Source organism: Heterodontus francisci, chromosome 40, assembly GCF_036365525.1.
Source record: "Heterodontus francisci isolate sHetFra1 chromosome 40, sHetFra1.hap1, whole genome shotgun sequence".
Taxonomy (NCBI): Eukaryota; Metazoa; Chordata; class Chondrichthyes; order Heterodontiformes; family Heterodontidae; genus Heterodontus; species Heterodontus francisci.
Genome location: NC_090410.1, coordinates 6,306,411 through 6,317,864, shown reverse-complemented (window position 1 = coordinate 6,317,864; position 11,454 = coordinate 6,306,411). Strand labels below are relative to the sequence as shown.

Here is an 11,454-nt window from a genome sequence, read left to right as displayed (position 1 = left end):
TAGGTAAATTGGCCATTATAAATTACCCTTAGTATAGGTAGGTGGTAGGGAAATATAGGGGATGTGGTAGGAATATGGGATTAGTATAAGTGGGTGGTTGATGGTCGGCACAGACTTGGTGGGCTGAAGGGCCTGTTTCTGTGCTGTATCTCTAAATAAAATATAAATAAACTCCACTGTTTTTTCTTCTTTGAATACAGGATCTCTTACATCCAGCTGACAGGGCAAGTAGGGCCTCGGTTTAATGTCTCCTCCAAAAAACAGTACCTCTGACAGTACAGCACTCCCTCAGTACTGCACTGGGAATGTCAACCTGGATTTTTTGCACTCAAGTCTCCAGAGTGGGCCTGGAACCCAAACATCTTCTGAAGCAGACGCAAGGGAATATTTGTCTATCATTATTCCGCCACCATGAAGAAAGTCTGGACAACATCAACTTGGATTTATACAGCACCTTTGATTCACAAATCAAAAATAAAGGATGCTGAACTGTGAGACAATGACCTAAAGCTGGATCGAAGAAATTAGTTTTAAAGGAGGAGACAGGGGAGGAGAGGTTTAGGGAGGGAATTCCAGAGCTCGGGGCCCAGGCAGCTGAAGGCACGGCTGCCAATGGTGGAGATATTAAAATCGGGGGATGTGCGAGAGGCCAGAATTAGAGGAATGCAGAGATCCCTTTGGGTTGTAGGGCTAGAGGAGGTTACAGAGATAGAGAGATTCTGAGATTAATTCGGACTTCGGTCTTGAACGTAAAACCTTTCTGACTCAGACTCAACTGCTGCCAACTAAGAAAGTTAATTAAACTCCAGCATTAGCACACTCTTGGAGGGGTATCCTACAACTTGGGTCTTGCCTCGGTGTACTTCGTTCTCTGGAGTGAGAGTGTCCAATCCATGAATGAACAAATAAGTAGTGCATTTGATTTACCACTAACTTGGAGGTTCTGGAGAAGCACAAAGATGAGTTTCCACACATCAGCCTCCCCCCCCCCCACCCACAAATGATCGAAAAGAAGTTCCTCCCTTCACTGCCGCCTTCCGCTAATATTCCTTAGGCGTCTCTCACCAGTGGCCCACAAGCCTAGAATTGTCAGCTTTTGTAAAAATGAAGATAGACTTGCATTTATATAGTGCCTTTCACAACCTCAGTACTTTACTGCAAATGAAGTTCTGTTTTGAAGTGTAGTCACTGTTGTAATGTAAGAAATGCAGCAGACAATTTGTGCACAGCAAGCTCCCACAAACCATAATGACTGGATAATCTGTTTTTTAGTGATGTTGGTTGAGGGTTAAATATTGGCCAGGCCTCTTACAGTCATAGGGTCATAGAGTCATACAGCACAGAAACGGGCCCTTCAGCCCATCATGTCTGTGCCGACCATCAAGCACCTACCTAGTCTAATCCCATTTTCCAGCATTTGTCCCATAGCCTTGTATGCTATGGCGTTTCAAGTGCTCATCTAAATACTTCACTTGGGAAAACTCCCCTGTTCTTCTTTGAAACAGTACCATAGGATATTTTACATTCAGCTGAGAGGGCAGACGGGGCCTTGGTTGAATTTCTCATCAAAAAAAGGGATAATATTTCCAAATATTTGGAAACTTCTGCAGAGCTCACTGAGGGATCTCAGAGCTCCCTCTGTGCAGCGAGGTTATGAATGGGGAGCCGAGGCTGAGCCACCCCTGGGTGATTGACAGCCCCAGTCCAGGGGAAAGGGAGGACTACAACTCCCAGCAGGCAGCGCGGCCCCAGGGGGACTACAACTCCCAGCAGGCACCGGGATACCCCTCTCACTCTCCCCAGGAGCGCAGGCGCAGACCCGCCCCCTCCGCACAGGTGACGTCGCTCCCCAGGCACCAGGGCGCCTCTGATTGGCTGCTTTCTGGCCGCAGCCCTGTTCCATATTCTGAATGGTCAAAATGAAATGCTAAAACCACAATTGTGATCTACTGTATTTTATTGTATCAAAATGGCGACAGTCATTCAGAATCCTTTAAAATCGTGAGTATCTGCAGAATTTCTGCCTTGCATTTTGCAATTTGCCCTGATCTTTCTTGGATTTGGCAATTCTTTAAAAAAAAAACTTGCATGCAATCTAGAGAGGCTTTGCAATTAATATCTGCCCAAGTGCATGGCACTCAATAATTTTCTGCACCCCTGTAATAATGTGATGGTGGAGCATTTTTTGCAGGCTGCAAATTTTTTTCCCCATTTTTTTGCAACAACATTTTTACTTTTGTTAATTTTTTCCCCATTTTTTTTTGCCCTCCTGTATTTGCATCCTCCCCCCTTTCCCACCTGAAAACTCTTTGGATGCAGAGTGCCTTCTCACCTTAAAGGTGACTGCTGGTGTGGAGTATATTGTAGCCCTGTGTTATGTGTTACAGTGTTAGTTAATGGGCTGCTTGATCAGGGCTCAGCAGCCGCTCGCCTTTAATGAGAGCCAGGGAGGGCTGCAGCCAGCAGCGGCTCGCCAGCGCCACCCGGGGGGAGACGCTGAGAACTGCAGGGCAATTAAAGGCGGTGGACCAGGCGGCAAGACGTTCAGCCGACAGAAAATAATTTCCCCCAAAATAAACTTGTTATATAGGAGAGTGTCATTTTTTTTTTGCACTTATTTACTTATTTATTGCAGCCTTATCTTAAAGATAGAGATTTATATCTAAATTGTTTTAAATTTTTGTTTAAATGTAGTGAAATTTTATGTTTTTTTCTGTGGCTGAATTTTTTTTGGGGGGACAGGGGGTTTTATAAATATCACTTCTTGCCTGCTTTACCGTAGCAATTCTGAAGATCCCCGGCCATCAAGGGGTCATGAATCAGGGGATTCGGAGCACTGAAAATATTCAAGCATGTTTCATCACCCCCCTTCCCCAGCCTGTGTGTTGAGTTGGTCAGAGGTTCATAGAAGGGTCACTGTGAATGTTCTGAGTGCGCCTCTGGACTGAGACTGCTGCTGGTCAACTAGCCGAGTGGCCTCTGTTGCAATGTGTAATGTTTAGGCAGTTCAATTAAGGATGAAATCTGGCTGAGCCCGGTTCTGCTGCCCCCCCAGTCGAATAGCCCAAGAGCATCGAAGTGTCCAGGTTCACGCGTGAACCCGGGGACGTGATTGTCACCCCAGAGAGAGGAGAGGGTGGGAAGAGAGCAAAGAAAGGGACTGATTTTTTAAAAAAAACGTCATTTGGACTTTTGCAGAAATTGTATTTAAGAACCAGAGGTCAAAATCAGAGCAAAACCTTTGGCAGCGGGGGAGGGGAGGAGAGGAGAGGAGAGGCGGGGGTGCGGCTGCATTAGCCGAAGAGTGTTTTGCATCTGCTTGTTGGAGCAAAGGGGAGGAGGTTCCCTGGTGAATGCTGGTCAAGTGGCCACTGCTGATTTTTTTTTTTGCCCCCTGAGGAAACCCCCCTGTGTCTGTTTCTGATACCCTGAGGGATATCCCAGTAGGAGAGAGAGGGTGTGAATGGCCTGAGGTTTGTGTGGATAATCCGGGCTCCTCAGATACCACAGGGATTTCTGAATGAAAAATCTTGCTCAGAATTTGCTTGAGATGAATTTGACCCTCCCCCCACTTCCTTTCCAGGGGACCACCTCCCACTCCTTTCCCCTCCCCTCCCCTCCGCCCTTCTTCGTCTCTCCATCTCCGTCTCCCCTCGCCTGTTTCCCCTCTCCCCTCCACCCCTGTCTCCCCTCCCTGAGTCCTCTCCCTGTCTCCCCTCCCTTTCCCTCCCATTCCTCCCTTTCCATTCCTTTCCCTTCCCTCCCCTGCCCTCCCCTTCCTCTTCCCTCCCCTGCCCTCCCCTTCCTCCCCTTCTCCCCCCCCCCCCAACCTTCCCCCTCTCTTTCCCGAGAATAGCCCTCCCCTACCCAGTGACCCCCTAGTTCACTGGGAGCTCCCACCTCCCCATCCCGGGAGCACCCCAGACCCCCTCTAGTCCAGCTCAGCTCCCTCAGTCAGCCAGATTGTGTTTGATTTTGGAAATGCTGCTTTCCAGAATAAATTAACTACATTTAAAACTAATGGGAAACAGACAGAGAGTGTTTATGATTTAGTAAAAATAACCTGGCAATTAATGTGTTTCTCGACTGTGTTTTAACAGAACACAGGCTGATATTAAGGCTGTTCAGGAGTATTTTGCCGATTGCCAGTTTGGGATCCAGGAGCCTGGATAATGGATGCAGAAGATCGCTCCAGTGATCACTTACCTTTTAATATCTTCAGCCTAAAATGAAACATGACAAATTCATAGATAAAGCCCGAATCTGGGGTCAAATGTAACACGGCGGAATTGGGCTTGTTCTTAAATTATCCACTTTAAAAAATAATTACATTTGTTTAAAATTGAATGCGATGCAGTACTTGCTGCAAATTGCTTGTGTGAAATCTATTTATTTGTTCACCAGCTTTTATCACCCGAGTGTCTGTGACACTAACACTTTGCAGGGATCGGGGACTACAGAATTGTGTTCAATTCTGCACACCACAATTTAGGAAGGATAGAACTGTAGAAACATTACAGCACAGAAAGAGGCCATTCAGCCCATCATGTCTGCGCCGGCTTAAAAATCTAGCCACCCATTCTGACTGTAATCAGGGAGTGTCTGTGCAGACAGGAAGGTAGGGTTAACGTTCCAAATTGATGCTGTTTTATTTGCAGGGAGGTTGTGACCACAGGTTGTCAACGGGTAATGTTAAAGCAGACTTAATTTCTCTGCAGGTGTTGCCTGACCTGTTGAGTGCATCCCGGTTTTGATTCCAGATTTTCAGCATCTGCGGTCTTTTGCATTTTGTCCTTTTTCAGTTCTGCAGCTTTTGGGCTCCTCTTGGTATTTAAAGGTGGAGTTTGTGGAGAAGGAGTCGCCTATTTTAAATCGACTAGTACAGGTGATATTGGCCTGTCCTGCTGTCATTTACCGGAAGGCAGCTGCGAACGTACCCTCTCAAACTGAGGAGGGGCCAGTCGTATAGAATCTAATTAAACTCATATAGACTCGCCCACTCCAGGGACTTGGGTACAGAATGTAAGCTGACACTCCCAGTGCAGTACTGAGGGAGTGCTGCACTGTCCGAGGTGCCATCTTTTAGAAGAGACAGTAAACCATCTGCCTTCTCGGGTGGATGTAAAAGACCCGTTAACGGACGAAGAGCAGGGGAGTTCTCCCCGGTTTCCTGGCCGATATTTATCCCTCAACCCACGTCACAAAAATGGATTATCTGGTCATTATCACCCTGTTATTTGTGGGATCTTGCTGTGCACAAATTCGCTGCCGTGTTTCCTACATCGCGACAGTGACTACACTTCAAAAATACTTAGCTGGCTGTAAAGTGCTTTGCGACATCCCGAGGTTGTGAAAGGCGTTATATAAATGCAAGTCTCCCTCTTTCTTTTTCTCTTTTAAGCCTGATTGTTTTTGGGTCTTGACTCTCTCCTGCCAGGGGGCTGCTCCAGGTTAGTCTGGGATAACGGGGCCAGGGCCTGTGTTACACCCGGACAGGTGAGAGCTGCTAACCCTCGCCACCACCTCGGGGTTACAGGAATAACCCTGTGCCTACGATCCTGTCCCACATTGTATACTCCACAGGTCTGGGAGCCTCACTCCGTCATGTGTCCATTTTACGACTGTGTGTTTCCAGGAGGAACCTCAGCCACTGGGAACGCAGAATATTACAGCACAGAAGGAGGCCATTCAGCGCATCGTGTCCATGCTGGCTCTTTGAACGAGCTATCCAACTAGTCCCGCTCCCCCTGCCCCTTCTCCATAGCCCTGCAAATTCGTTCCTGTTCAAGTATTTATCCAATTCCCTTTTGAAAGTTACTATTGAATCTCCTTCCACCGCCTTTTCAGGCAGCGCGTTCCAGATCACAACAGCTCACTGTGTAAAATAGAAAAACTCTCCTCGTCTCTCCCCTGATTCTTTTGCTAATTATCCTAAATCTGTCTTTGCTGGTTACTGACCCTCCTGCCACTGGAAACAATTTCTCCTTATCGAGCCTATCACAACCTCTCTTTAATTTTGGATGCTTCTATTAAATCTCTCCTTAACCTTCTCTGCTCCGAGGTGAACATCCCAGCCTCTCCACATAACTGGAGTCTCTCAATCCTGGTACCATTCCTGTAAATCTCCTCTGTACCCCCTCCCTTCACAGCTTTCCTAAAGGTCAAAGAGGTCGGTTTTAAGGAGAGAGGGGGAGAGGTTTAGGACGGAAATTCCAGAGTTTAGGGCCCAGGCAGTTGAAGGCACGGCCGCCAATGGTGGAGCGATTAAAAATCGGGATGTGCAATAGGCCAAAATTGGAGGGGCATGAGATCTCGGAGGGTTGTGGGGCTGGAGGAGGTTACAGAGATAGGGAGGGTTGTGGGGCTGGAGGAGGTGACAGAGATAAGGAGGGTTGTGGGGCTGGAGGAGGTTACAGAGATAGGGAGGGTTGTGGGGCTGGAGGAGGTTACAGAGATAGGGAGGGTTGTAGGGGCTGGAGGAGGTGACAGAGATAGGGAGGGTTGTGGGGCTGGAGGAGGTGACAGAGATAGGGAGGGTTGTGGGGCTGGAGGAGGTTACAGAGATAGGGAGGGTTGTGGGGCTGGAGGAGGTGACAGAGATAGGGAGGGTTGTGGGGCTGGAGGAGGTGACAGAGATAGGGAGGGTTGTGGGGCTGGAGGAGGTGACAGAGATAGGGAGGGTTGTGGGGCTGGAGAAGGTTACAGAGATAGGGCGGGTTGTAGGGACTAGAGGAGGTTACAGAGATAGGGAGGGTTGTGGGGCTGGAGGAGGTTACAGAGATAGGGAGGGTTGTGGGGCTGGAGGAGGTGACAGAGATAGGGAGGGTTGTGGAGCTGGAGGAGGTGACAGAGATAGGGAGGGTTGTGGGGCTGGAGGAGGTGACAGAGATAGGGAGGGTTGTGGGGCTGGAGGAGGTTACAGATAGGGAGGGTTGTGGGGCTGGAGGAGGTGACAGAGATAGGGAGGGTTGTGGAGCTGGAGGAAGTGACAGAGATAGGGAGGGTTGTGGGGCTGGAGGAGGTGACAGAGATAGGGAGGGTTGTGGGGCTGGAGGAGGTGACAGAGATATGGAGGGTTGTGGGGCTGGAGGAGGTGACAGAGATAGGGAGGGTTGTGGGGCTGGAGGAGGTTACAGAGATAGGGAGGGTTGTGGGGCTGGAGGAGGTGACAGAGATAGGGAGGGTTGTGGAGCTGGAGGAGGTGACAGAGATAGGGAGGGTTGTGGGGCTGGAGGAGGTGACAGAGATAGGGAGGGTTGTGGGGCTGGAGGAGGTGACAGAGATAGGGAGGGTTGTGGGGCTGGAGGAGGTGACAGAGATAGGGAGGGTTGTGGGGCTGGAGGAGGTGACAGAGATAGGGAGGGTTGTGGGGCTGGAGGAGGTGACAGAGATAGGGAGGGTTGTGGGGCTGGAGGAGGTGACAGAGATAGGGAGGGTTGTGGGGCTGGAGGAGGTTACAGAGATAGGGAGGGTTGTGGGGCTGGAGGAGGTGACAGAGATAGGGAGGGTTGTGGGGCTGGAGGAGGTGACAGAGATAGGGAGGGTTGTGGGGCTGGAGGAGGTGACAGAGATAGGGAGGGTTGTGGGGCTGGAGGAGGTTACAGAGATAGGGAGGGTTGTGGGGCTGGAGGAGGTGACAGAGATAGGGAGGGTTGTGGGGCTGGAGGAGGTGACAGAGATAGGGAGGGTTGTGGGGCTGGAGGAGGTGACAGAGATAGGGAGGGTTGTGGGGCTGGAGGAGGTGACAGAGATAGGGAGGGTTGTGGGGCTGGAGGAGGTGACAGAGATAGGGAGGGTTGTGGGGCTGGAGGAGGTGACAGAGATAGGGAGGGTTGTGGGGCTGGAGGAGGTGACAGAGATAGGGAGGGTTGTGGGGCTGGAGGAGGTGACAGAGATAGGGAGGGTTGTGGGGCTGGAGGAGGTGACAGAGATAGGGAGGGTTGTGGGGCTGGAGGAGGTGACAGAGATAGGGAGGGTTGTGGGGCTGGAGGAGGTGACAGAGATAGGGAGGGTTGTAGGGACTAGAGGAGGTGACAGAGATAGGGAGGGTTGTAGGGACTAGAGGAGGTGACAGAGATAGGGAGGGTTGTGGGGCTGGAGGAGGTGACAGAGATAGGGAGGGTTGTGGGGCTGGAGGAGGTGACAGAGATAGGGAGGGTTGTGGGGCTGGAGGAGGTGACAGAGATAGGGAGGGTTGTGGGGCTGGAGGAGGTGACAGAGATAGGGAGGGTTGTGGGGCTGGAGGAGGTGACAGAGATAGGGAGGGTTGTGGGGCTGGAGGAGGTGACAGAGATAGGGAGGGTTGTGGGGCTGGAGGAGGTGACAGAGATAGGGAGGGTTGTGGGGCTGGAGGAGGTGACAGAGATAGGGAGGGTTGTGGGGCTGGAGGAGGTGACAGAGATAGGGAGGGTTGTGGGGCTGGAGGAGGTGACAGAGATAGGGAGGGTTGTGGGGCTGGAGGAGGTGACAGAGATAGGGAGGGTTGTGGGGCTGGAGGAGGTGACAGAGATAGGGAGGGTTGTGGGGCTGGAGGAGGTGACAGAGATAGGGAGGGTTGTAGGGACTAGAGGAGGTTACAGAGATAGGGAGGGTTGTAGGGACTAGAGGAGGTGACAGAGATAGGGAGGGTTGTGGGGCTGGAGGAGGTGACAGAGATAGGGAGGGTTGTGGGGCTGGAGGAGGTGACAGAGATAGGGAGGGTTGTGGGGCTGGAGGAGGTGACAGAGATAGGGAGGGTTGTGGGGCTGGAGGAGGTGACAGAGATAGGGAGGGTTGTGGGGCTGGAGGAGGTGACAGAGATAGGGAGGGTTGTAGGGACTAGAGGAGGTTACAGAGATAGGGAGGGTTGTAGGGACTAGAGGAGGTGACAGAGATAGGGAGGGTTGTGGGGCTGGAGGAGGTGACAGAGATAGGGAGGGTTGTGGGGCTGGAGGAGGTGACAGAGATAGGGAGGGTTGTGGGGCTGGAGGAGGTGACAGAGATAGGGAGGGTTGTGGGGCTGGAGGAGGTTACAGAGATAGGGAGGGTTGTGGGGCTGGAGGAGGTGACAGAGATAGGGAGGGTTGTGGGGCTGGAGGAGGTTACAGAGATAGGGAGGGTTGTGGGGCTGGAGGAGGTGACAGAGATAGGGAGGGTTGTGGGGCTGGAGGAGGTGACAGAGATAGGGAGGGTTGTGGGGCTGGAGGAGGTGACAGAGATAGGGAGGGTTGTGGGGCTGGAGGAGGTGACAGAGATAGGGAGGGTTGTGGGGCTGGAGGAGGTGACAGAGATAGGGAGGGTTGTGGGGCTGGAGGAGGTGACAGAGATAGGGAGGGTTGTGGGGCTGGAGGAGGTGACAGAGATAGGGAGGGTTGTGGAGCTGGAGGAGGTGACAGAGATAGGGAGGGTTGTGGGGCTGGAGGAGGTGACAGAGATAGGGAGGGTTGTGGAGCTGGAGGAGGTGACAGAGATAGGGAGGGTTGTGGAGCTGGAGGAGGTGACAGAGATAGGGAGGGTTGTGGGGCTGGAGGAGGTGACAGAGATAGGGAGGGTTGTGGAGCTGGAGGAGGTGACAGAGATAGGGAGGGTTGTGGAGCTGGAGGAGGTGACAGAGATAGGGAGGGTTGTGGAGCTGGAGGAGGTGACAGAGATAGGGAGGGTTGTGGGGCTGGAGGAGGTGACAGAGATAGGGAGGGTTGTGGGGCTGGAGGAGGTGACAGAGATAGGGAGGGTTGTGGGGCTGGAGGAGGTGACAGAGATAGGGAGGGTTGTGGGGCTGGAGGAGGTGACAGAGATAGGGAGGGTTGTGGGGCTGGAGGAGGTGACAGAGATAGGGAGGGTTGTGGGGCTGGAGGAGGTTACAGAGATAGGGAGGGTTGTGGGGCTGGAGGAGGTGACAGAGATAGGGAGGGGACGAGACCATGGAGGGATCTGAAAACAAGGATGAGAATTTTAAAAGCAAGATTTAGGATGTTGTGTCACTTCCGTTTCATGGACCAGCTCCGCAATCGTAGTTTTATTCTGTTTCCTTTTATAGTTCAGCCGAAATAATTCCGACAATCCGAAAGAAAAAGGCCAGTGGTCATCCTGATTCCCCAGTGTTCATGATTAGAAGTCTCTGGGATGGTGCTGCCTGGACAAGGGGCACATATCCTACCAGCTGGAAGTACTTTACACAGATGGTACCCACTCACCCGGCTGTTGACTGGTCCTTTTGCTACAAGTCCCTGCTGATATCACAAACACATGCACATTCCTCCAGTGCTCAGTTGGCCAATTTTACACTCAATTCAAACCTGCTGCTCAGTGATTTTACTAGCCTGGGTCACTTAAACAGCTTCTAAAGCAGCAGTCAGGAAACTGTGTATGACTCGCACGTGCTGTTCGTTTGACATGAGCGTTCCTGTAAAGAGAACTGTTTTATTTTCAGCGCTGTTACTGTTAACCCCTTCTCCAATACCCGCTACCCCTCTCCCCACCTACCTCACTCCCCCATTAGCTCGGTTGCCTGTGACTTACTGACAATTGGCCCCACATTTAAAATTCTCATCCTTGTTTTCAAATCGCTCCAGGGCCTCGCTCCCTTCCCAATCTCTGTAATCTCCTCCGCCCCTCCGAGATCTCTGTGCTCCTCCAATTCTGGCCTCTTGTGCGTCCCCCCGACCCCCGATTCCCATCGCTCCACCATTGGCGGCCGTGCCTTCAGCTGCCTGGGCCCCAAGCTCTGGAATTCCCTCCCTAAAGCTCTCCGCCTCTCTCCTTAAAACCGACCTCTTTGACCAAGCTTTTGGTCACCTGTCCCGACTATCCAACATAGCTCGGTGTCAAAATTTGTTTCGTAACATTCCTGTGAAGTGCCATGCTGCGTTTTGCTAAAGGTGCTTCATAAATGTAAGTTGTTGTAGCAGGAATCTAAAAGGAAAACGCTGCAAATGCTCAGCAGATCCAGCAGCATCTGCAGAGAGAGAAAAACAGAGGTAAAGTTTCAGATCTTGGCACGTGGACCGTGACCTGCAACACTCTTTCCTCGCACATTAATCCCGCCTTCTCTCTCTCTCTGCAGAGGCTGCCTGACCTCTGAGTGTTTCCAGCATTTTCCGTTGTCATTCCCGATTTCCAGCACCCGCAGTCTCGTTATTGTTAACAGATGGTGAAAATACTTTTAAGAAGCAAAATGAGATCGTTGCTTGAAAGGAGGGATATTCACAGTCGGGGGAGGTGGCTCTTGTGGCGTCAAATGCCAGCACAGACTGTTCTGGAACATTCTATGATTCAATGTGATAAGACACTATAAAAATGTATGTGCTTTCTTGTTAAAACATTCTTGAACCTTTGGTTGCTAAGTGTGAATCTTAATGGTTCAGGTTAATAGACTAAAGTTCTGTTAGGGAAAAAAAAATCATTGAAAATCTTTCATCATTAAAATCTCAACAGAAAGCAGAGAAACGGAGATTTTTTAATTTACAAGACTGACTC

General features: G+C 51.0%; 1 protein-coding gene across 3 annotated transcripts in view; it reads left to right on the top strand.

Moving 5' to 3' along the window:
• Positions 1-1,916: 1,916 nt before the first annotated feature.
• Positions 1,917-11,454, top strand: part of dpf1 (double PHD fingers 1) — an 83,592-nt gene continuing 74,054 nt past the window's right edge. For all 3 annotated transcript variants that reach the window (XM_068018913.1, XM_068018915.1, XM_068018911.1), the window contains exon 1: positions 1,917-2,001. In XM_068018913.1, the coding sequence (XP_067875014.1) occupies positions 1,970-2,001 (32 nt within the window). In that variant the 5' untranslated portion in view covers positions 1,917-1,969. The remainder of the gene's footprint in view (positions 2,002-11,454) is intronic.